At 38.2% G+C, this 25,162-nt stretch overlaps 1 protein-coding gene across 5 annotated transcripts in view; it reads right to left on the bottom strand.

Annotated features, from left to right (window-relative positions):
* Window positions 1–25,162, bottom strand: part of ANO4 (anoctamin 4) — a 191,522-nt gene that overhangs the window by 112,870 nt on the left and 53,490 nt on the right. For all 5 annotated transcript variants that reach the window (XM_040556216.1, XM_040556239.1, XM_040556231.1 and 2 more), the window contains exon 2: window positions 15,604–15,810. In XM_040556216.1, coding sequence (XP_040412150.1) covers window positions 15,604–15,673 — 70 coding nt within the window. In that variant the 5' untranslated portion in view covers window positions 15,674–15,810. The remainder of the gene's footprint in view (window positions 1–15,603; window positions 15,811–25,162) is intronic.

A 25,162-nucleotide genomic window follows, 5' to 3' on the forward strand; every position in this document is an offset into this window, starting at 1 on the left:
AGCCAGGACTGATTTAAAGCTAAATAGAATGAACCAACATTTCCTGCTATCAGCAATGATGCAGAGTCACCATTGGTGTGCTGCTCATTCAGAAGAACGTACGCCACCATGCCATGAGCATCCCCTCACCATACCATCCAGAAAACTAACTCCAAAATACAAAAACAGACAAGAGGTGTTCTTACAAATGACATGACACTACAGGAACGGCTGTAGTAAAATAAAAAACACACTAACACACAAACAACAAAATAAATCTCAAGACAGGAAGCAACCATTAGGATAAAAAGAGCATGGACAACATGTTTCAGCCACAGGAGACCATATGATCTCACATGACATGATGGTGTGCTATGGTCTAGGAAGCACTCCAGTACTGCAGTCCTGCCGAAGGAGGTCACAGTGACATGTAAAGGTGTCAGTTTAAATGCCATGATGTTGGCTTAAAAGCATAACAGAACATAAAAAACATAGGCCGGGGACGACAGCTTCAATGCCCATGTAAATAGGCATGAGATTTGCACCTCTCTCAAAAATCAGGGTTCTTTCAACGTGAACAAAGAAACTAAGAAGTTTTCAAAAAACACTCTTTCCATGTAAAAAAAAAAAAAAAAAAAAAAAAGGAAGCTGCATGTCAAGAGCAGACAGGAAAAGATACTGGGCATATGGGCTTAAACTCCTGGCTCTGGGGTGCTCTGATGCAGCTAGAGACAAAGAAAGACCTACTGGGCATATGGCCAGTTTTTAGAGTGACAGCAAAACCTGACATTTCACAAAGGCGTCTGTTAGAATTGATGCTCTTGAGTAACTAGTACAAAGATTTAGCAGAGAGCTGCAGGGATCAGGGAGATACCTGAGAAAGGACTTCAGAACAAAAAGGCCATGGTACAGGAACGAAATGTCAGGTTGTTTAGGCCATTACTCTGCCTCCACTAGAGGCTATCACTCATGCTTTTGATGGAAGCATTTTCCTTTCTTACACAGTTTGTCTATAACAATCCAGTCTTCTTTTGAATTCCCTCCCAGACTACCGTAGCCACAGTAGGGGCAGAGACCTACTGTTGGTGCTCCCCAAGTGACCACTGCCTTGATGTGAGTGATGAATTATATTTCTGGGCACCAAATTACTCAACCCTATTTTAAAGACCCTAATTCACTTTCTGGAAATATGGACCTCAAAATGAGTATATTGCATTTTCAGTCTTTTTTTTTTTTTTTAATTTGCCAATGCTAAAATATTATAAATTGCAAACTCTCTCATTCTTGCCCCAGCATATTCATTTGTTCCACGGTAAATACCCACTGTTAATATGAGACACAGCTCCCCTTATAGATTCCTGTAAAGTGATCTGTCATAGCAACAGCAGGAGTCAGCATTTAATGATGTAGAACAAAGAGAATTTCTTAAGTGAGACAGCTGATAACTCATACAATAGCAGCCTTGGGAAATCTGCAGATGGCCTCAAAGGTGGCAGTCTAGAATCTGCCCCAGAGAAGAATTCTGGAGACTAAGGAAAAATACTGCAGCTGCTGGAAAAGACATATAAGCAGAGGATAGAATTAAATAATGGACAGCAATTCAGTCAAGCAGCTTTGTCAGTGATGTCATTCATTTTCCTGTTAAATACTTAACTATCATTTTAAAATGTATAGAAATGAATGTTTGAATCTTCAATCCACCAGCCTGTCTTCATTCGAACCCGAGCTGGAGCAAAATAATGACACTACTGGTATATATATAATACCTCCTCTTCCCCAAAAGCCTCCATTCCTGTCACACTCAAATCACTGCTCCCCAGAACAGATGAAGGTAGCATGATCCCTGCAGCATCTCCAACAGATCTGAACTAATTGGGTGGGAGAGAAAGGAAATGACAGCCAACCAACAATGGAGATCCCAAAGTGCTGACATCAGATGAAAACCCCAAGCCAATTAATAAAAAGAAGCTGTTGGAAAATTCATATATTCCACTTCAAAACCACTTTTAATTAATGAAAAATACTGTCTAGAAAGGCATCAGAAAGTGTCCAGTCTAAACCAGACTGTTGTTCAGCCAAACACAACCTATGAAGCCAATACAAGTTTTGCTACAGTCAGATCTCTGCTGTATTTGACCCATTTGTAGTAAAGGGAGTTTCCAGCAATCCAATATAGACATGAATGACATTCTCATATATTTATCTGATATACAAGAGTCTTAATATCTAGATTCACTGCACAAGTATCAGACCAACAATATCAGCCAGTCTGTTTTCACTCAAAACTGTAGGCAGTCTTCCACCACGCCTTTGTGATTTAATACATGGCTAATCACAAACTTGCCTCCTCCAACACAAAGAGAAAAAGAAATGCATCTGCCAGCAACATAGTCTCTAAATAAGCGGTTACAGGAATACTCTTCTCCCACAATCTTCATGGTGTCAATAAACACAGTCAAATCAGGGCACATTTGTTTCTTCCCTTCTCCCTCTCTCTCTACACCCACTTTGCAGAGGGAACACTTTTTTTTTTCTTTTTTTTTTTTTTTTCCTTTCCCTTAGAGAAACAACCCCTATGTGTTAGGTCATGGACTGGCCAACTCAATCATTTCTGATTTGCTGGTGGACAGAGGTTTTACTCCAGCAGATGTTTGGACAGGCTGCAGTGTTCTCTCCTACATCTTTTGTCTTAACAGTGTTCTCCAATACAACAAACCAGGTAGTACCTGGTGCTGCTGTTGCTTTTGAGGGATAACTAGCCTGGCTTTAGCATATCCTTCTTGCTTTAGCAGCTGCTGATTCATACTTTATCAGTGACAGGTTTCACTGACTAAACTGTAAGAAATATTGCCCAGGAGGCCATGAGGGAAAGATCTTCTATCTATGGAAACACGAGAAATAAGCAAACATAAATAAAAATGAAGTAAATATTAGATTTATCAAACTTTAAGTGATTTTATTTAAAGGTCAGTCTGAGATTTTCCTCGGCCTATTCAGACTAGTTCATCTGAGATCACATTTTAAATTAGCTTATTACATTTACTTTGATGTACTCTTTAAACTAGTGAATAAGTAGCATACTGTTACTGATTTTGAAGGGCCTCTACTAATTCAGATAGCAAAACATATGAGATTTTTCAAAAGGCATTTAATTTTTTGAGGCTGGATGAAATGGTTTGTTCTAAAGTGGAATTTTATTAAAATTATATGTAACAGATAAGCAAATTGTGTGGCAAGGTAGTTAATATGGTGCTGATGTTAAACAAGTTTTCCACTGCGGTGAGAGAGTTTCTGTATCTACTTAAAATTATGAACATATGCAGCACCTTGCTGGATGAGAGTCTTGCTACATGTATCATCTAGTATCTACTCAATTATCACAAACAGCATCTCAAGCATGAGCTTTGAAAAGCAAAAGACTATTTTCTTGAACAATAAATACTTGGAGCCAGATTTTCCAAGCCTGCACATTTTTACATGTGATTTTCTGTGATGGGCAAACCATGTTTGCAAATGAGTTACTTCACACAGTGTTCTGAAATTGAACATGAGCATTTGGATGAACGTAAAATGCGCAGAGTTGCAGTATATGGCACCAAAATAAAGATCATGCAAATAAGTTGATGGGGCAAGTGCTTCTATTTCTCAAGGCACAGTAAGGTTTTCATATTTACTCAATAATTTTGAATGGACATGTAAGAACATCTTTGTAATTTGCTGAGGCAGTCAGGTTTCTTGAGTAATTTTACTACTTGAATTTTTCTATTCTTGAAGAATTTTCCTACTTAGGTTCTGCTCATTGGTAAGAATAGAAATATTTAACTCAGTTGCTTGCTGAATAGTCTTTCTTCTTTGTCCTCCCTCAATTCCAATTAACTCAGCAAGTGCAAATAAATGTTTTGTCTACAGCTCTAGAAGTCTCTGCAGAGGAAAAATTTATAGCTTCAAAACATCTTTCTGAAGAGGCAGCTAGCCAGAGACTTTTATCAGTGCAGTGAGACGATTTTTTTTAATCATTTTGGCAGCAAACTTGTACTTTCACAATGACTGTACATTAGCCTGGAAATGGAATACAAGTGGTAAATACCTAGTATGCCACGTGGGTATATGCTCCTGTCACAGAAAACCATTTACTTATTCATCAGTGACTTGGATGCTGCAACAAAGTCCACCCTCAGCAAGTTTGCTAGAAAACTGGGAGGAGTGGCTGGTAGACCAGAAGGCTGTGCTGCCATTCAGAGGTACCTGGACAGTCTGGAGAGTTTGGCAGAGAGAAACATCAGGAAGTTCAAAAGAGGCAAGTGCAGGGTCTTGCACCTATGGAGGAATAACCCTGTGCCCCATTACAGGTTGGGGTTGATGTGCTGGAACGCAGCTCTGTGGAGAAGGACCTGGAATCCTGGTGGACAGCAAGGTTAACCATGAGCCATCAATGTGCCCTTGTGGCCAAGAAGGCCAATGGTGTCCTGGGGTGCATTAGGAAGAGCATTGCCAGCAGGTAGAGGGAGGTGATCCTCCCACTCTGCTCAGCCCTGGTGAGCCCACACCTGGAGTTTTGTGTCCAACTCTGGGCTCCCCAGTACAAGAGAAACATGGAGCTCCTGGAGAGAGTCCAGTGGAAGGCTACTAAGATGATGAGGGGCCTGGAACACCTGTCGTATGAGGACAGGCTGAGAGCTGGGCCTGTTTAGCCTAGAAAAGAAAAGACTGAAGGGAGATCTTATAAATGTATACAAGTATCTGAAGGGAAGGTGTCACGAGGATGGGCCCAGGCTCTTTTCAGTGGTGCCTGAAGACAGGACAAGAGGAAATGGGCACAAACTGAAACACAGGAGGTTCCATCTGAAAATGAGAAAAACTTCTTTACTGCGAGGGTGACAGAACACTAGAACAAGTTGCCCAGAGAGGCTGTGTACTCTCCTTCTCTGGAGATATTCAAAACCCACCTGGATGTGATCCTATGCTATGTGTTCGAGGTGACCCTGCTTGGCAGGGGGGTTGGACTGGATGATCTTCAGAGGTCCCTTCCTACCTCAGCTATTCTGTGATTCTGTCATACTTCTAAGAGGGCCAAAGCACATGGTGCCCTTTTCACTAAAGGCAACCCCAGTCAATATGGGGTGAAGGATCACCCATGCAGGTACTTTTTCTACTGTCTTCTTACTCTGAATGTTAGGCAGGTCAGCTGCAGCAAAAGTGCAATTTGAAATGGAAATTGTTTAGAGTATTATCTAAACATCTTAGAGCTACACACACATATGAAATCAATAGCTTTACTCATCTCAATTCTGGCATCATGTTTTCAGTGACAGAAATAAAGTAAAATGTACACCATAGTGGTTCTTCTCAGTATCCATCCCAGGATTATACTGGACAACAAACCTCAAAGTATGAAGTACATGTTGGTTCAGTTACTGAAACTCAAAACATTAAAGCCTGCAGCTTTTTGACCCACCGGTCCAACACTTTTCTCTTTTCTGGAACAAGAGCATTACTTAGGAGCTTTCATTGATCCTTACAAGTAGCACTAAGTTTCCTCTATCTTGCAGTTTCAACACAATTTCAAATTTCTACAGGGTGTAGATTCCCTTTTTCTTTCATTTTGATGCTTGTTTCCAATCTTGGGTTACTTTTGAAGATTGCAGTCGAAAGGACAGGAAAAGGTATGTGTTTAATTCTCTGTTTCTAAGAACTTGTTGACAGACCTTTTTATTTAAGATACAACAAGGCAAAACCATCTGTCTACCACGTCTGCAGTGGTTTCAGTGTGGTAGGACAGTACCAACACGTATGTACCTGTTGTGACAAATCAGGAGTATCAGTAAAGCCCAATTTTGCTATCTATACAGTTTTCCCTCATTTGAGGTACTTATTTTTACCTATGTAGGTCACAGGATTTGCCCCTATCTGTCTACAAAGCACAGTTCTGGAAGAATTATAGATACTAAGTAATGATACATGTTGAAAGAGAGACCTTTAGAGACTTCTAATTTAAGTCAAAGCACTCTATCTTTGCAGCATTAATACACAATGTGTTTCCAAGACAGAAAAATTTGGGTACCCTGTGGAAATATCTGCAGACCTTTGAAAAGCCTCTGACCTGGTAGACTGCTACATATGTCCATAACTCCTGGTAGTCTTAATTGGTTTACCAATTACTTTAAAAAATAGTATAATCTGTCAATGTTCAACATAGATAATTGAATATTTCACTGTGCAGAAAACATCATTTCTCTTAATGGTTTTCTCACTGATTATGGACGAAATAGTGTGTCTGTATATTAGTGTGAGAGAATCAAAAGCTGAGTGTAAAAACACAAAAATGCCTTGTTAGTTTCAACAATGCTTTGAAAGTGATTGGAATGAATACATAGGACTACATTTTCCGTAGGAAAGTCCAAACAACGCTAGAAAAAAAAAAAGAAAAAACAGAATTAAAAAACTCATGTCATTTTATTTATCATAAAGAATCTATGCAATGGCTGTCTCTGTGCATGGTCATGTCAAGGGTATCATAATAACTATACTGGAATTAATTTTGAAAGGCTACTTAAAAACAGTTTCCCTTTGCATTGCAATACACTGTAAGGCATGTCATATGTTTAATTGTTAACACAAACTCTTTCCTTATCTTACAGAAGCAGCAGTAGTGAAGAGGGGATTTCTAAACACCTAATACTACTAAATTATCACAGCCTAAGGTATTTTTAAGATTTATGGTGTCCATTCTGCTCTCTGTTAAACCCTGGTTGGCATCAGAAGCAGAGAAGTCCTCTCAGCCAACTAACCACAGAGAAGTGGGATGTCCTGCATTCAGCATGCCCTTTCTTTCTGTGTCTCTCATGCTGCCTATGCTTTTTCCAGACAACTACTGACAAAACGGATGGATAGCCCTTGGTGCAAACTCATATTTTGAAAAATTTCCTCTCCTGACAATGTCAGGAGTTGTTAGCAGGCAATCCAGGAAGGGGAGAGGGAGAAAACATTTGCTGAATAAACTTTTCATTGCAAAGTTTGCCTGGTTCTGAAGTCACTAGTTTATGGTGAGAAAAAGAGAAAAGCTGGCTGCACAGGGGTAAGGGGCATGACCTAACAGATAACTTTAGTGTGCCAAAGATTTACTGCATTATAACATGGAATACCAAGATAGCTTTTATAAGATACCCAACTTGTCTTCCAGGGGTATTTTATGTAACAATCGTTTATACAGACTCACATTATACCATAGCCTATCACAGCCTTTTCAGTGATACACATCCTGCCAATTCATTCCCTCATAAAACACCAGCAGCTAAATCATTTTGGGAACTTCAGCTGTCCTGAAACTGCTGAGGAATTAACGTAGCAAAGGAATGTGAAAATGGTTATCCTAAATAGATGGTAGCAGAATAGAGGTGTATCCAGTGCAGGATCCTACATCTGACAGCAGATGCTTTCACAAAGGGAATATGAACAGAGTAAGCAAATACAGTCTATCCCCAGTCTATCTCTTCCAATTTGCAGAGATTTAGAGGCTTCTGGAGTGGAAGGTTTAATCTAGACAATAATAATTAATGGCTACCAATGCCCCTCAATGTCTCAATGGCTTTGAGAGTATCTCACAAGCAACAGGAATCCTGCCCCTAAACCTGGTGCAGTTGGCCTTTCTTATAAAACCCTGTGACCTCCTAAAATTACCAAGAGTAACCAAAGAGAAATACAGCGCTTCACCATTAAAATGCATGGACTAGCTCTGGGCTGCTCACACAGGATGCCTGTCCAAAAGAGAGAATTTTCAGTAATTAGTGTTAAGCAGAAACTCCTTCACAAGTGGCAAGACAGTGTCTGAACCTCAAGGATCATCATTTTCAGGCATTCTGGCAGCACAAAGGGCCTTTAAATTATGTGCAGTTTTGATGACCCTTAAAAACCTTCCATTTTCCTTGAAGTTCAGGTTACTTCTTCATGCCATAGTCCAGATGCTAAATTCCTTTTCTGTGCTGCATGTTCCTAAAGTAAGGTCAAAATAAAGCAATAAGCCTGTAGTGCTATCTGTTTTTTTCTGTTGTAAGCACCCTAAACCGTCGTCTGTAGGTTCATGCCTGGTGCACCACACAGATATCATAATGAAGACCTCAGAAGTGTGTCTTTCATATTCTGCTGGACCTCTGAAGCACAGCACAATACAGAACTGCATACCCCAAGTATGTAACTAGCAAATACTGTGCCTCCATGGAGTTATCCAGCATGTGGGAGAACACATCTGCTTCCCCAAGATGTTCAGCCACTTGTGGCACAGGGAAGGGTAGCAGTCTGCATGTCCCAAAAGGAGTTTGCTCGTTTCTTGGAACAAGGAACGGATCAAAAATGATGCCACCTTTGCTACCCTTATATCTGCTGTAAGCAGTGATGTTTTTTTTCATGCAATTCTTTTAGGCTTGCCACCTCCATGTATTGCAGTAGTAGGATTTTTTGGTGGGTTCTGATACATAGATGTACTTACTTATATCATGTCTAATTGTCCATGCAAATTCCACCCCCCACACACTTGTTTTTTTTTTTTTTCTTTTTTTTTTTTTTTCCCTGAATTATAAATAAAGATTTGGCTTAATTTTGAGATTTCAGAATGAAGCACAGGCTTGGAAAAAGTTCTTGCTGTTTTTTGGACTGCAGGAAACCTTTGGTGGAAATTAGTAAAATGGTGCAGTCATGTTACAGACAAATACATTTCCTGATCTCAAAAACATCTCTGTCAAAGTAGAACCTAGTTAGTTCCATTTTTGACAGTCAGCCTCAAGAAGCTTTCCTTAGAATATATGAAGCATATTTTACATTAGAAATAGAGGCTTACATAATACCTAGTCCCCTTTAAGTAAGGACTCTGTCTATGAAAAAGCCATATGTTTTCAGTAAAGCAATACAGGAATATAACAACTGATTATTCAAAGTCTCCCTGATTGCTCCTTGAATAATAAGCTATTTGCTTTTAATAAAATGGGTCATTAATTTCTCAGAAACACACCTTTCTTTCTTCCTCTCTTCCTCTCTCTCTCTCTCTCACTCTTTCTCTCTTCCTCTCTTCCTCTTTCTTTCTTTCTCTTCCTCTTTCTCTTTCTCTCTCTCTCCTTCCTTCCTTCCTTCCTTCCTTTCTCTCCCGCCCCCCTTCTCTCTTTCTCTCTCTTTTTAATTTATTGTCTTGTCATTTTTCTTCAGCAAAATCTACTGAGGTCAAAAATATTCTCAACTGTTTTAAGACAGTTATGGTACACTGGTCTTAGGACATTATGACCTTGCCTTGGAATCAGCAATATTCCGTATTTGGTGCAAAGCTACATCTGGCTGCTGGTTCCTATTTCAGATATGTTTCCCTTTGCGAGGAAACTGTCTGAGGGTGGAATGATCAAGAACACCCAGAGAGACTGCCATTTTGCAGCCTTTGTGAGCTGACTGCGCTGTAAACTAACAACAGCTACGAGAGCTGAAATCTGAGGGTGAGCCGTACTAATTTTAAAGTAAGCATACATAATTGATTGCAAGAGTGAATGAAAGATCATTTTACAACAGCAAACAGGAGGCTGATCAAAGCAGGAAGGGAAAAAAAAAAAAGAAGTATTTGAAAAGAGATAAGTTTAAAAACATACTTCCCCAGAGAAGTAGAACACCCTCAAAGCCACCAGTTAAAATTATTATTTTTGAAGGCCATTATTGAGGGCGTGCACAGGTCCCAAGCAGGATCAATATTTTTTGTGTCAGGTGGAGCACAAATTGAAAAAGAAGGGTGCAATTTGTGCCTAAACCAAATCTTTTAAAATTAAACAAGAGAGTTGGCAATGAAAAATACAATTTATTCTCTAGCTTTGTTTGTTTATTTGTTTGTTTGGTTTGGTTTGGGTGCAGGTATTTTCGAATAACTGGCTTTTGCCCTGAGAAAAGTAAAATGATGAATGAACCAGGCTGAATGACTAAGCAAAGTGAAAAAAGATTTCACATTTCATGCTCTGCATCATCTAGTAGCTAGTTCAACCCTTAAATTCAAAGTACTGCATAATCACCATCTGACGACCTGTCATTCAGCCCAGGGACAAAATGTCCTCCTTGTAATTGAAGCAAAATCCCTGTTAGCAGCTTTGCAGAGGCTCCAGAGCTCCAACAGTCAGGAGAAAGTGTCCCTTTGTGCATCAAAAGTTATTTCCATCTCACACTTGAGGTAGAGATGTGGGAGAAATTTATTTGGATGCATTGGACTTCCATTGTATGGAACGCAGGCCGTAGATAAAGAGAAAAGTTAAATATCCAGGGCTGTTTAATTTGACATTAATCGAGATACTTCTGCACAGAAGTATCTGTCTATCTGTAAGCATATCTTTTTTTGTAATGTGCAAATAAGCTTAATGAAGAGAATGTGAAACTTCTTTGAAATCTGCTTGCTTTTCACATGCTTCATTCCACATGAGAGGAAGTATATAAGATATATAAGATATATAAGATATATAAGATATATAAGATATATACACCCGGTGGAAGACATTGAAAAAGGCTGTGTCCCTAAGAGTGTTCGACAAGCAGAATAAAAGCACTGCTGTCAATGTGAAGACAAATTTTCAGGTGAGTTGACATCAGCCATTCCCAATACACTGTGTGCATTTGCTGCCAAGAAGTACTTGCATGACAGAGCTTTCTGGCAGAATTATTTGCAGGAGTTTATTCTTTTTATCTGAGAGGGATATATGACATACGTCCTGACAGTCAGCAAAGAACAGAGAATGTGATTTAAGCAAGAAATCACATCTAACTAACACAGATCTTCTGAAGAACGTTCACACCAAATGCGAATGCTGACAAGCATATGCACATTTTGTGATAAGAAAAGGTTATCGTTTGTGCAATAAATTATCAGTTTTATAGGGTTCAGTTCTAGCTTCCTTGATGATTCAAAGTTCATTATGTGGTGACTAAGCTCATTAAACATACATTTCCTCTTTTGCTTTAGTTTTGATTGCCATAGCTTCAAGAACTGTGCATTTTTCCTTGCTTCCTAAAGTCAGTTGTTCTGCTTGCCAATGCCTTTAGATCTTGCTTATTCTTTCCTAACCAACAACTAAGTGCATCAATAAAAATGATGCAGTTCATTAAGCAATAATAAAATAACAAAAGGATCCAAAAATCAAGAAAAGCATGCATAAGACAACATATATTCCTTTAACAATCATGGCCTCTCTATCGGGTACTATTTGTGGTAAAAGGCAAGAGACTGATGAAAAAAAAATTCTCTCTGAATTCCAATGACTGCACTAAACTTCCATTGTAACGCCAGAAGCCAATCATTTCAGGAGGTGTTTCCTTGCTATTGAACATAAAGCTCATTCATATACCATGCATATGCCTCTATCATTTCAGGTAGCAAGCAATCCCTATTCCAAAATGTACCATTCTCTGACACTGAAGGAGGTCTATTTGAACAGTAAACTATTGAAAGCAGAAATATCTAGGAAATTTTTATGCATTTCCTGGGGTGAAGTCTTTACATATATACTAAATTCTGAAGACAAAGAATTTCAAAGACCATACTTCCTGTTGGAAGAACTAATTTTTACAATTGATACAGAATATCTACTTTATTATGTATGTAAGATATGGGCTTATGTATATGGTGGAATTTAAAGATAACTTCAATAACACAATAACAAATTGTATTATGCAGTCTTACAGAGTTACAGTTACTTTTTTTTTTTTTTTCTCCTTAAGCTCTGGCTTACCCAGAGACCTTCATCCTTCACAGAAAGTAAAGAGAGAGAAAATCTTTCTGGAGGACCTTCAAATCTTTCTTACTGCAGAAGTGGTTAACTGCTAGCAAGTGTTGCAAGTAGAGAAGACATCGGAAGTTTCCAGTGTTCTACACAATGAAGAATTCACTATACAACAGTGTAGAAGTATTGAGCAAGGTAGCCAGCAGACTTAACAACAGCAAGAGGAAATAGGTTTGATGAGTTCTTCAGAGTTTGAGAATAAAGAAATTCATTGCCATGAGGAAAAAGTAAGGTAACATCACCCTTATATGAAATAAGCAGTATCAATGGAAACGGCAGGTAGAAAATCAGAAACTGAAATCCTGCTCACTCCATAACAAAGGTACAATGCAGTCACAAGTGAGGATTTTTTTGTTCACAGATTTGCCTCATTGAGGGAATAGAGGGGGAAGACTAACTTTCAGGATTATTTGGTACCTGGACCTTCTGCTGTTACAGACAACCTAAATGCTGTTTACTATAGCTCTCAAAATAAGCCTCCTGTGTGCAACACAGACACGTTGGTCATAAACCTTCTTCAGGAGAGTTGTAACAATTTACACCAGGCAGGTGCTTTGAACCCTGTACTTCAGAATCCAGTATCCCATTAGCCACAATACACCACATCTGCTCAGATAACTGGGAGATGACAACTGAAGGTTTCTCAAAAATTTAAATACTGTCCTTCCATGATTCTGGCAGGAATGCACGTTTGCCCTTAATATGTCAATGCTGAAGTCACTGCAGCTATATTTACCTATATTTACCACCTGGTTGTTTTACTTGTCTTTGCTCTTCTCCTTTCCAAGAGAAACTTTCGTCAGACAGGTGCATATGCAGAGGTATCAGAAATCTTTGCTTACAACACAGTTAATAACTTTCTTCCACTTATTTCTCAATTTCCCTCTCTATTTTGTTTCAGTTTTGTTTTGTGATACCTTCTGATTTGGTTAATATCAGAGCTTAGAAGTTGGGATTCCACTTGTGGCTGAGCAGTCAGTACATCTGCAAGTTTGCACAAGATTTTTTATTTTATTTTGTTTTAAAGACTTATCATGGGCAATTTACTGCTCATTAGCCACTCTCACCGCTTACAACACCCAGAGTAATAGCAGAAGTCATCAACTTCAAGTTCCTGACCAGCAGTAAATAAAACTGTCAGGGAAGCAAGCTGAAAAGGAATGCTGTAATGCTGAGTAATATCTCTAGTTCCTCCTCCTCAGACTGTAGCTAGCTATGAACCACAGTCAAAGGAAACAGCTGCCAATCAGAAAGAATTCACAATAAATAATAAAAAATGTCATGCTGAAAAGAAGTGTCCAAGGGAAACAAAGTAGAACTCAGAAAACAGAAGTAGTGTGCTGTCAGAGGGAAAAAATAGACTTGATCGTTTCTCTGTCACTTTATCAAGAACCTTTTCTTTCCATGGTTCTAACTTCTTTGGTTGATAGGAATTAGCAATAGCATTTTAAATCCTCTGAATACTTTTCTGTACAATCAATTATGCTGGACTGTCTTCATGTTCAAAATGTTTGTTAACTGGACAAAGGAAATTTCAGACTGAATATAATGTATACTGTTTCAACAGCAATACCTATTTGATTGTGATAACAACACTCCAATGTAAGGAAGAACTCAAATTGTATAAGATATTTAAAATTAGACTGAACAAAAACCTCAGGAATCTACTGTATGAAACAGCATGAAGATAGCTTAGAAAATGATAGTGCAAGATCTTTTACCTGGGTAATTCAAATAGTCAAAACATTTTATACTAAACTATTTATAATGTACAGCCTTCAATAAGGTACTGTTACTGGCTAATTAGTGTATAAGAAAAAATATTAATGAAGTTAGAACTGTTAATTTGTGGATGAGAAGGAATTAATAACATATTATTTCAATATTAAATTAAAATTCTCTTAGTAATTCCACTTATTACAATTGTTGCATAGTTACTATTATTACTTTCTTGGACTACCAATATATACAGAGAATACAGCTCTAACAATTGTAATTCACCCCAGGCAGAGAAAAAATTTAGTGTTCTTGAAAATAATAACAATAATAAATAGATCCAAATGATAAAATCATTATTTCTTTTCAGATGAAACAATGACACTGTAAATTGTCTAAGACAATACTTCTGTCATGCAACCTATTTATAAAAAGTCTGCAGCCTTTAAAGCTCATGGTTCTATTAACTTCTATTAAGTTCCATGAAACTCATGATAGAAAATGCCTCCTTAAACCAAGCTGCTGAGCAAACTCTCTGAAGGTCATAGATGCTGTTATTGTCTAAAAAGGAAGATATGACAGACAAAGCTAATCTTATATGACTGTAGTGAAAGCTAAAATCCTCTGAGAAGCATCATCCAAATGATGCTCACTAATGAGCTCCATTTTAGGAAACCTCTGGGGTCTACCCAAAAAGGTGTCTTTTTCTCAGTCAGAAACCAGCTATATTGCTTGTGCATTATTTAGTATTAAAACATAGGCCATATCTATTAACACACAGCAGCAGCTCAAAATGAGCAGCTCAGAATAGCTAGTGTTACCTATTGTGCATGTTCATGATACTTGTTTCACAAACTGTGGTGCTGTTTCTTTTAATTGGTATTTTAACATGCTGCAGTCATGATTACATATCTTTAGCAGCAACAACATTTTGTAGTAGTAGTCTCTCTGTACTTCAAAGGAAAAAGACCAAAGATGAAAAAATAGAAGGACAAACAAGTGAACAGAAGAAATAAACAAAGCAAATGGTTACAAGTCACTGTAAATTTTTAATTAATACACGTTGACAAAGATTATGGTGACTGAATAGTATCGGTGTATGAAACTCATGGCAATAGATCTGCATAGCAAATCAAAATGAGTACTCAATATTTTCAACTTGTACAAAAATTGAGGCATTTCCTAGATCTGCAAGGTAATGGAAACACATGAGGGGTTTGCAGACAGAGCGATCTGTTTCACACAAATGGACTCTGTCCCATGGCACACCAGCAGCTGTTACAGGGTGCCTCATGCCCTTTCCTGGGCAGCTGAGAGACTGTTGAAACCCTTCAATATAAAAGCTACAAAACTGACTTTATGGGCAGCCTTAATTCACTCTACTCATGAAAGAAAGAAAGTTGGAGTTTAATTTTCACTTTGAAGAACAACTGAACGTGGCCAACACAAATATACTCCCCTGTTATAAGAAAAGATACTTCTAAAATAGCTCTGGCAATTAACATAAGAAGGAATGAATTCATGATGTCAATTAGAATTTGATGGTTCCCGGGAGATTCTGGCTTTTGTTTAAAAAGTTTCATTTTGTTAACTATTTAATATATGTTGCAAAATCTCCTTCGGATCTAAAGTTTTTTTTTCATTCTAGCAGCAAGACTTTGATCTGCATTCTGCATCATGCCACATCCTTAGTTCAAAACCAACATTGGTGTCAATTATGGAGTTCCATGGGGATGCCTGTAGCCTTTACAGCATTGACATCAGCTCAGGGCTTATCTAAATTAAGTGTATTGAAAGGGTATCAAAAAACAATAGCCCAAAGTTCTTTCTGCGTTAACATTTTGAACACGACTACTGATTGTTTTATGGCTTTTTTTTTTTAGTGACTAAACTTACATTTTTGTTCCCCAGTTTCAGCTGTCCCAACTCTTGTTACTCCTAGTGAAATATACAACTGTCAAAAACATACCAAACATACACAAAACATCAATCTGTAGCTCTGATGATCAATAAATTGATCTCCATGCAAGCATAATCTGATGCTATTAGTACCAGCTTCACAACACAATGGCACACCACACAAGAAATGGAACTGAAAAAGGTGTCAGACCAAATCGGTTACCTGGCTGATGGGGTTTTGCTTTTCCACCAGTGACTGCTGAAATACTAGATCCAGCAGACGATGCTTCCATCTTTATTGACCTTCTGACTTGTGGGAGTGAAGGTTGCCCAACCACAGGCGGATGCTGTAACACTGGGTAGCTTGCTGCAGTTCTCCTCTGACAGATTTGCACACGCTTTTCAGCCCCATGAATAGATAAACTTATACCTGACAGGAATAAGAATTAGTACTGTTAGATACAAGAGACCAGCATGGAATAACTAAAATATAAGAAGTGCAATGGATAAAACGGAGCTATAAATGCCTTCCTAAGGAAGGGAAAAAAAAAAGAAAAGAAAAGAAAAAAGGAAAGGAAGAAAACTATAAAAAACTGAATTTTCCATGAAAAGGAAAAAATGTGAAAGTCTTTCCTGCTGTTGTGCTGTGGACATCAGAACCAGACACACTAATAGATATTTAAATTAATACAAAGTCATGGCTTACTGCATTACTTGCCTGAAGGAAGAATTATCTTCCATTCCTTCAAAAAACCCACACAGCTCACACAGGACAATATTAATGAGGTAACTACCACAGAGTTTTTTTAAATGACAGTTTTCTGACTGATGGACTAAAACGTGGAAATAATGGGTTCTTCTCTTCTGAGCATTCACATGTACCAGAATATCTCATCATATAAAAAAGATGCTACACTTCAGGTAGTGACTAGTTTTTAACAACAACAACAAAAAGTATATTTTTAGGAAAACAGCAAGGCTACAACCAACAACAACATGACCTTAAGCTCGAAAAACAATTCCACTTTCACCAGTCACAAAATTTTCCCTGCAACACTGGAAATTATTTCACACCAAACATTCTCAAATTTGTCACATAGCTATTTTTTAAATAGAAATTGCTGTCTATGATGAAAAACAGACTTTACTTTTCCACAGAGAATAACAAAGTTGAATTTTTCTGTGTCTGTTGTATACTTTCGGAAATAAATGTTATTTTATAGCAGAAAATATTGCTTCTGACTTTCTTATGTTGATATTAATGCAATTGCTCCAGCTTAACTTGAATTACCCTCAGTATCCTCTGCTGAAAACCTTTAAACAAACTCTCTTAGGTAACAAAGTTGAACAGTACATAATTCAACAATATTGTTTTAACTTAATTTAATTGTGATTCTTATTTCTTTCATCATCAGCCACTTTTTTTAAGGGAAGGGAAGGAAAAAGGAAAGGAAAAAGGAAAGGAAAGGAGAAAGGAGAGGAAAAAGAAATCGACTAAGCAGAAATAAATGGGTAAACTGAGAAGCAGACGGAAACAGCAGGCTCTAAGAACTGGAAATCCAAATACTGTGAGCACATGAACTGTAAATAGTAAAAGTGGTCACTCAGACATCATTGATTAGACTGCATGTGTTTGTGAAAGGCGTTCTCTACTGCAATGTCCAAGAATGCCTTGGTGACTCCAATCTTCTAGTTCCACTGAAGGTCAATGTGACACTAATCTGCAGTCCACAGAAGAGATTTTGAAACTCTGACATCTTAATTCACTTTGATACATAACATACTGGCATGGGGAAGAGAGCTTCTTCTTCTGTAGGCAGATGGTGGAAAAAGTGGGTTTGCACACATACACAAAAGGTTGTGCAAATTGCTCTCCTCTGAGATGGCTTTGTGCACTCAAAACAGAAGCTGCATGCTCGCTACCTCATTTGCCTGCACTTCATCAGAGCTGATCTCCTGCAGGAAGCATAAATGGAAGAGTGCTCCTATGAGCAACTGCTCACATACCTCCCAGTTACAGCGCTAATGTAACTGCTGCCCGCTTCTAAGGACTGTTGAAATCACATCTTCGTTAACACAGACAGCAAATCCCAGTCACCTTATTCAGTTGATTCATCTTGTGAAAGCCAGCATAATAAGCCACATGAGCAGAACGACAATGAGTATGCCTGGACAGCATATTTGAATAAAGAATTTAGCTATAATGGGCTTCAACCAATGGAAAGATAAGCCCCACCTGTAAAATGAGCTCTTTACTTCTCACGCAGTCACTAGAAGTTCATGATGCTCGAGTTCTTGTGCAATGATCTCTAAGGTATAACAAAGGTATTCCTTTTAGCATAACAATTGTTAGTTGCATCATTTTAAACCACCACCTCTCTGAAGTTTAAAATGGAGTCAAGGTATATACTCTACCAATGCTAAACTTGAACTTGGTACAGGCACATCCATACTGGTTGGACCTCAGAAGGGCTGTACTTTAATTTCATCATGAAACAAGGTATCTGTTTTAGGAACTGGTTCAAACATGAGCTGACTGCTACATTTCCCTGAGGTTCAAGTAAATTGCTTCTTTGCATTCCAAAAAAAACATCTTTAAAGTGTTGTGCAGCTGTGATTCAGCTTCCTAAACAATTTGTGCAGCCACCAAATAAAGGATACTGCAGCCTGATCATTCTTCCTAAGGACTGCAAAATCTGCAGATTGATCACATCCAAAATGATGTTCAATCTACAGTTTAACTCTGATTACAGGCAACTTTTTGTTTTTGTTTCCACTTACAAGTGGCGCTATAAAGTGATAACACTGAACTATGTGAGAAAGAATGTGCCGACATTACAGGAAATTTTACAGAGTATTCCTTGGACATATTTATAATGTAAAAATGTTCAGAAAGTACCACAGTTTACATCAAAGATGTGTCACCAATATATTCAGTATATCTGGGAGTTCAACACACTCTCCTGATTTGCCACTGCAGTTATCTCCACATATGGCATTCTCTTGACTAGGAGAGTGAATTTCCCTTGTATATTCAAGAGAACCAAGCGTTCTTGTTTAATTAGTATTTCAGATTTTTCCAGAGAGAGCCCAGATCTTACTTTTCTCTGTGTGTTTCTTTTGTTAAATTAAAAGTAAATGTCTGCAAAAATGTAAGACTAATATTGCAGTAAGTTGAGGTATTACCTTGTCTTCATGTGGGCGAAAGTCCTTTTAAAAGAGATATTGGCACTTGAAAGTACATCTCCAGATAACATGCATAAAAGCAGAGATGAAGGGAGGTGGAATCAGAGGCAGAGAAGCCATTAGGAACAGTGCATATAGCTTATGGGGGATGAAAACCTGGTGAACTATTGGCACTAGGCAGACTCCAGTGCAAACTCCCCTATTCTTCCTGCGAATAACCCACACTGTTGCTGAATCATGGAGTCTGTGGGTCAGTGATGTGAGAAAATGGTGTGGAGAACTGAAGAATAGATAATCAAGTTGACACCTATTACTTTTTACAGTATGACAATACCCACGCAAGACATCTAGAAAGAAAGACAAGCTCTCCAGCGGTACACTGCAGACTGGATCCTCAGTTAACTCTGCTTGGTGGAGTTTTCCCCTACTTTCAGGTTTGGCACCACATAGTGGTTGACCACCGAAATCCCAGTGCTGCTGTATGCCTGACTGCACCTGTCCCTGCAGCATGGCCATTGGTAAGTGAGTTTGGCAACAGCAGTAGCTGGAGGTATGAACACACTCAAATGATCTGACAGGTAGTAGAGATGCTACAAAAAAAAAAAAAAAAAAAAATCTAAATTAGATAAAATAAAATAAAAACAAAAAAAAAATCACAGAAAGAAACATTAAAAAAAAAAAAACCACCAAAAAACTTGCGGGTGTTTCTTTTATTGCTTTTTCCCTCTGACTTATTATAAACAGATCATAAGAACCATTTCAACTTAGGTTTGCATGGCAGATGTAAGTGGAAGTCTTACATGCTGGCCAGTAGAACCTTAGTGTTTTCAAGCTGGATGAGATTTGGGCCTTCAAGAGTTGTATGCATCAGTCAGTCCTTTTCATTTCCTGCACAGAGCATAGAGATCCTTCTCTGTATTTTCAATCTTCACGTGCCTTTCCCTTCCTTACCTATGTTCCTGTCTTTTTTTTTTTTCTTTTCTTTTTTTTTTTTTTTTTTCGTGTACAAGCTTCTTGTCTCCAGAGGAGCTGCTCTTCTTGATGTTCTTTTGTTCTCCTGTGGGGCCTCTGTTTGAGCTTGCAGGTTCATGTAAGAGAAACATCTTCACTCCTAAAAAAACATCTCAGCTGTGCAGTTTGCCAGCAGGGATGAACAGCCTCCATCCTGCTCCTGGCTAACTTTTATTGCTCTCAGTTATGTCTTTATATGATAATTCTTTTTTTTCCAAAGCTTCATTTCTTTTATATTGAGCATATTTTGCCTTATATAAAGCCACAGTATGCTTATGAAACTAGAGAATTTATAATGCTCCAGATAAAACCTGTATATGAGCACGTTAAAAGTGGAGTACTAAAGTACTTCAAAGTCAGGAAGCAATAAAACCAAACAAAGAAGAAAAAGGAGGGAGAAATTACTAAAAGTAGAAAACACCACAGCATGCCTGTGGCTTAGAACTAGCCTGCGTGCAGAGCTTTATGTGACAATGGTATTTGTTTTGCTGGCTCTTCAGATGCTACTGTGGTGAACATCAACCTGTGCTGCACAGAAATCACTCAGACAAGGCATCTGACAGGGCATCTGCCGTGGTCATGTCTCAGCCCTGGCTATCGGGCACTGAGCACCACGCACCTCTGCATGCAGTAACACCTGCCACCAGCTGGCCTCATCCTGCACCATTTGACTGAGAGTAATTCAGCAGCTCTGGTACTGACAGAGAGGACTTTAATACCAGAGCTGGGGTCAGCAAAGCACTGTGTCCAAATTATGCTGTGCTGGGACTGAGACAGTCTTTCCGACTGGGGAGGCAGGCTTGGGTAAGCCCCAGTTCTGTTCCAGTCTGCACCACCTACAAGTACTTGGCTACAGTCAAGTACTTACAGGCTCCTTCCTGATATGTCTTTCTCTAGACAGAGATAATATGAACATGAATAAACAACAACAGTGCAATGCAGGCTCGCAAAGCTGTATAAACAATCCATTAGCTAACAGTGCTTAATTAACCTCAAGTGCCCTGACCTGCTTTGTAGATCTTCTCTGGGATAACAAACTGAGGCTGGCAGGACTTTCGATTTGATATTATCAGCATGTCAGCGTCATGCTAGAGACAAATTATTTCAGCTATTTCTTTTCTTTATGTGGGTCTTTTATTCTGTTTTGGCCCTATGCAGAGGCCTTGAGAGCAGACTGAGGCATAGCCTTTCTTCAAGGTCCCTTTCCGAGCAGAGCAAATGGAGGGTTGCACAGAGCAAGAATTAAGGAAGAAAATCTCAGCTGCAGTGTTATGTAGGTCCACAAGAAGCAAGGCAGCTCTGGGGAGTCTGCAGTCATCAAGGCACAGACGAGCAAGGTCATAAGGAAGTACTTTGGAAAAATGGGCAGATAGCAAAAAATGGGGCATTAAGGTGTGATACATAAATAGGCAAATTGCATATTTTATTCCTTTTGACTTTTATGCTCAGTAAAGGAGAAAATGAGCCAATTTGTCCACCTTAAAAAACTAGGGTCCTTGGCTTGCACAAATTGCCACATCTCCTATTAAAGTCAATGATGCTCCACAGACATATTCAGTTTTTTCACATTTTGAAGTTAGCCTTGAAAAGGAGGAGCTCAGAAAGCGAAGCAAGATAAAAGGTTTCTCATGAAAAATCATTTTCATCTGAGGCTCAGCAGAGAGACAGCTATGCTGGATGCCACAATTGACTCTTCTGCTTACTCCGAATCCTAGGTGGAAATGAATGAGCAGGAGAGAAAAATTCACTGCTGCCCTCTGTACCCATGCCTGAAAGCATAGTCTAAAGGTAGATCATTTTTTTTTTCCTTCCATTCCTATGCTCTACTTAGATAACAAACACATCCAGAAAAGCATAGCTATCTTTCTCTATACCTTGGAGAAAAATGTTACAACAGCATTAGGATTCCTACATGAGATTAAATCATTTTTCATAGGTTTAAATATCACCTCTCTAACACAGCATCAACTCCTTTGCCATTGGTAACACAAATCATATCTAAACACAGATTATACTGTGTATATGTACTTATACAAGTACAGCTTTGAAAATGTTGAAATACTTCTGACTATATTGGATGATATATTGGATGAAAAACAACAACAACAAACTCCTCACAAGAGCAAACCTTTAAACGAACAAACAAAAAAGCTTCTAGTTACAGAACTTCCCTGAAACAGGACAGGCTGGAGAGAAAACTGCTTAATAATATTGTGCATTTTGATAAATTACATGTTTTTGCTCTGCATAGTCTTTTCTTTTTTCCCCTATATATTGGAGAAATGAAAATTGTCAAGATCCATAGAAGTTTGAGAAAATGTTCTGTGAATGTTACTTTTTTTCTATTTTCTCTCAAAAACTCACACATCCATGGTGGATATAGCCATGGTGTATGTATCTTGGTTTTCAGTGTGGTTTAACATGCAGGATGCACTAATTTGTTGTTTAATTTTATATATATATATATATATATATTATTATTTTTTTTTAAATTACATTTCTTACCCCCCACCTCTGCCAGACAGCCTCACCATTTATCCTCCAAAGGCCTTAAAGTTCCTTAAAACTTCCTGGGCCTTGTGGCACATGATACAGAACTATTCTATGTTCACCGTGAACCTGATTTCATGATCTTTCATGTTTCTTAAGGAAGCCAAGGAAGAGAGATGTCATCGATCCACCCCATTTCCATTGTTTTGTTTTTTTGTTTTTGCTTTTGTTTTTATATAACTACTATAAACTGTAGGGGGTCAGAGTACAGTTTCATCCAGTTCATCATCCTATCACTACTGGTGACCAATAGAAATTACATAGGAGAAAAGGGTGAACATGGTGATATTTTCCCAGCACTTTCTCCAAGCCTCCAACAAATTGCCAGCTTAAGGATTTTTTGAGGCAGAAGTGTAGTATTTGAACTCATCATTGAGTTCATCTGTCCAGCTGAATTCTGAATTTATGTAAATGTTTTAACATTCATAAATTCCTGTGGAAAGAAGCTACACAGTTTAAATATACAATCTGAAGGAATAACTCTTTTTCTCTGTCTGGAACCTGTCACCCTCAAACATGTATTGGGATAGATCATGAATAACTATTTTATTTTACCTCTCTGTTCCACTCATGATACTACGGAGCTCCATGTTATCCTCTCTCTGTTGTTTCTATTCCCAAGTTTAGGAGACTCATTTTACACTGTTGCACCTCACAGATAGGCTGCTGTGGACCTCTGATCATCCCTGGCTATTCCTTCTCTGTCCCCTTCCTTTTTTAAGGATGGGGGGCCTGAAATGTACATGAAGAATGTTTCAAAAAGTAGGACCAGAAACATACATGATGTTCAGGCTGTGGCTTCAACGTGGGTTTACACAGTGACACTTTGACATATATTTCCAATTTTGTTCTTTCCCTTGTAACATTGTTTGCCCCAAGACACAGATGTACATGGGCTTTGCCTCCATGTTGCATGTGCCAGCTCTTCAAGCAATCCTCTAGAGAATCAGGGACCTCCTTCCTAACCCACCTGCTCTAGGTCCTCATGTCAAGCAAAGGCTACTGGGAACAATACTGTGCTCCCTCTCTCATGGGCAAGTTGCATCTTTTTCCACTGAGTTGCTTTCCAAGTCTCACATTTATCACATCTGTAAAAGCATTGCTGTATAGCCTTCCTGTATCAGCAAATCAAATCTTCACAAAGGCATTTTACCTGTCAGAGCATCTTTTTTTTTTCAATTACCCTCCTTCAACTAGATGGCTGGCATCATCCTGTGCCTGCCAGTCACTATCAGTGTTAAGATTTATGTTGTGAACTGTGATCAAGAGGATGTCTGAACTAGAACCAGGACTCCAGGATGAAAGAGCTTGTGTACCCACTGGGGTTGCACAGATTTCTCTGCACCAATTTAGAAAAGAATAGCTAAAATGACACAGACTCCAGGAGGACAAAGGTTTACACTTGCAAATATGCTTTAGGCCAGGAAAGCTTATTCTCCCCACATTAACAGAAGTGGCTACATTACCTGTGGTATACCTGCAATCCAGAGCCAGTGTTAATTTAACTGTCGACACAAAACAAATCCCTAATGAATAAAAAGTTTATGCTTACCTTAGGCCCATCATCAGAAGGCTTATTTTATAGACTAGAATGTAGTTTATTAAGGTATAACAAGCTCTAATAAGTATATAAAAAGTATAACAAACTTTAATAACAATTTTTTTAAAGTATATTAAAGTATAACAACCATATTTGATGGTGATTATCTACCATGACTGAAAAATTCCTGTAGGGCTCAAAGAGAAGCAGGACAAAGCCATGAAAATACCTTGGAGAGAATCATAAAAGTCCTACTTTAACAGCCAGCATGACAGGCCGAAAAACTATTTGTTGTCTTTAGGCATGAATGAAGTAAAAAGAGTAGCTGAGTGAATATAAAGCTCTTTTTGGTTGCTCTTGACTTGTCGGTTGTTGTCGTGGGTATGCTGCAGGCAGCTTGCAGGAGGGACCTATGCTTTACTTGAGAGTGATGATGGGACTCCTTGTTGGAGGGCATAACCATAAAACAAGTGCTCAGAGGTGCATGGAGCTGTCCCTTCGTGTCCCTGAAGCTGGGCTGCTTCCACCTGCCCCAGGTACTGACCATGGTACTGAATGCAAGGTGCTGCTTATGCAAAGCTTATGAGCCCAAGTGAGTAAATGGATTTTTTTTTTATTTTTTTTTCTCCCCAAGATGTCTAGTTTGATACATTTCTAACTCTTGTATTATCATTTCTGTCTAATGTTTCACTTTTTATTTCCTCTCTACAAAAAAAAGTAAAATAAAATAAATAAAATAAATTAAAAAAAATAAAAAGTGTCTATACGCTTCTCTTTTTGTTTCAAGACTGTCAGGATATATGCCTAACAATTTTGTAAAACATGCCACACATCAGTTCTCCCAGCAAGCTGCCATCAGTGTCATTTGTCACTATTCCCACTGACTTAATTCCTACTGGGTTTCACTGTGTTGAGGTCTTTGTTACTCTTTTTGTTTTAGTATCCACTTTGATTTACTCTATTGTTGCACCTGTAACTTTCAACAGCATTAAAACCATATATACTCATATGTACCATTTGTAAGCATAATTTGTTTAAAAAAAAAAAAAGGATAAAGTTCCTTTGCTTGCTCTAATATGGAAATACGTGTGAGAAAGTACACCTTGCCCTGAAATGCCTGAAACGTGATAGTCACAGTAGACACTGAAAACTAAGTTTTCAGTAGATTGTTTCTCTATAAAAAAATTGTCATTTTGTTAAGAAAAAAAATATGTTGCTGTTTGTGCTGTCAAAAAATTTGTTTAGAAAATAAATCCGACCCTATCTGGACTGGAATATCTTGGCTTTTTATATTGTAATGACTTGTTACTTTGAAAATGCAATCTAACATATCAAATTGAATATAAATTACCAATTAGAATACCAGTTGTCTCTGAGCAAGCCAAAAAACAATTATCGTATCAATTACTGAAACACCATCTGGAATACCAATCATCAACTAATGTTTTACTGTAATATACAAAGAGTAAGAAATAATTTAAACATAGAAACTAAA

This window comes from Cygnus olor, chromosome 1 (assembly GCF_009769625.2).
Source record: "Cygnus olor isolate bCygOlo1 chromosome 1, bCygOlo1.pri.v2, whole genome shotgun sequence".
Taxonomy (NCBI): Eukaryota; Metazoa; Chordata; class Aves; order Anseriformes; family Anatidae; genus Cygnus; species Cygnus olor.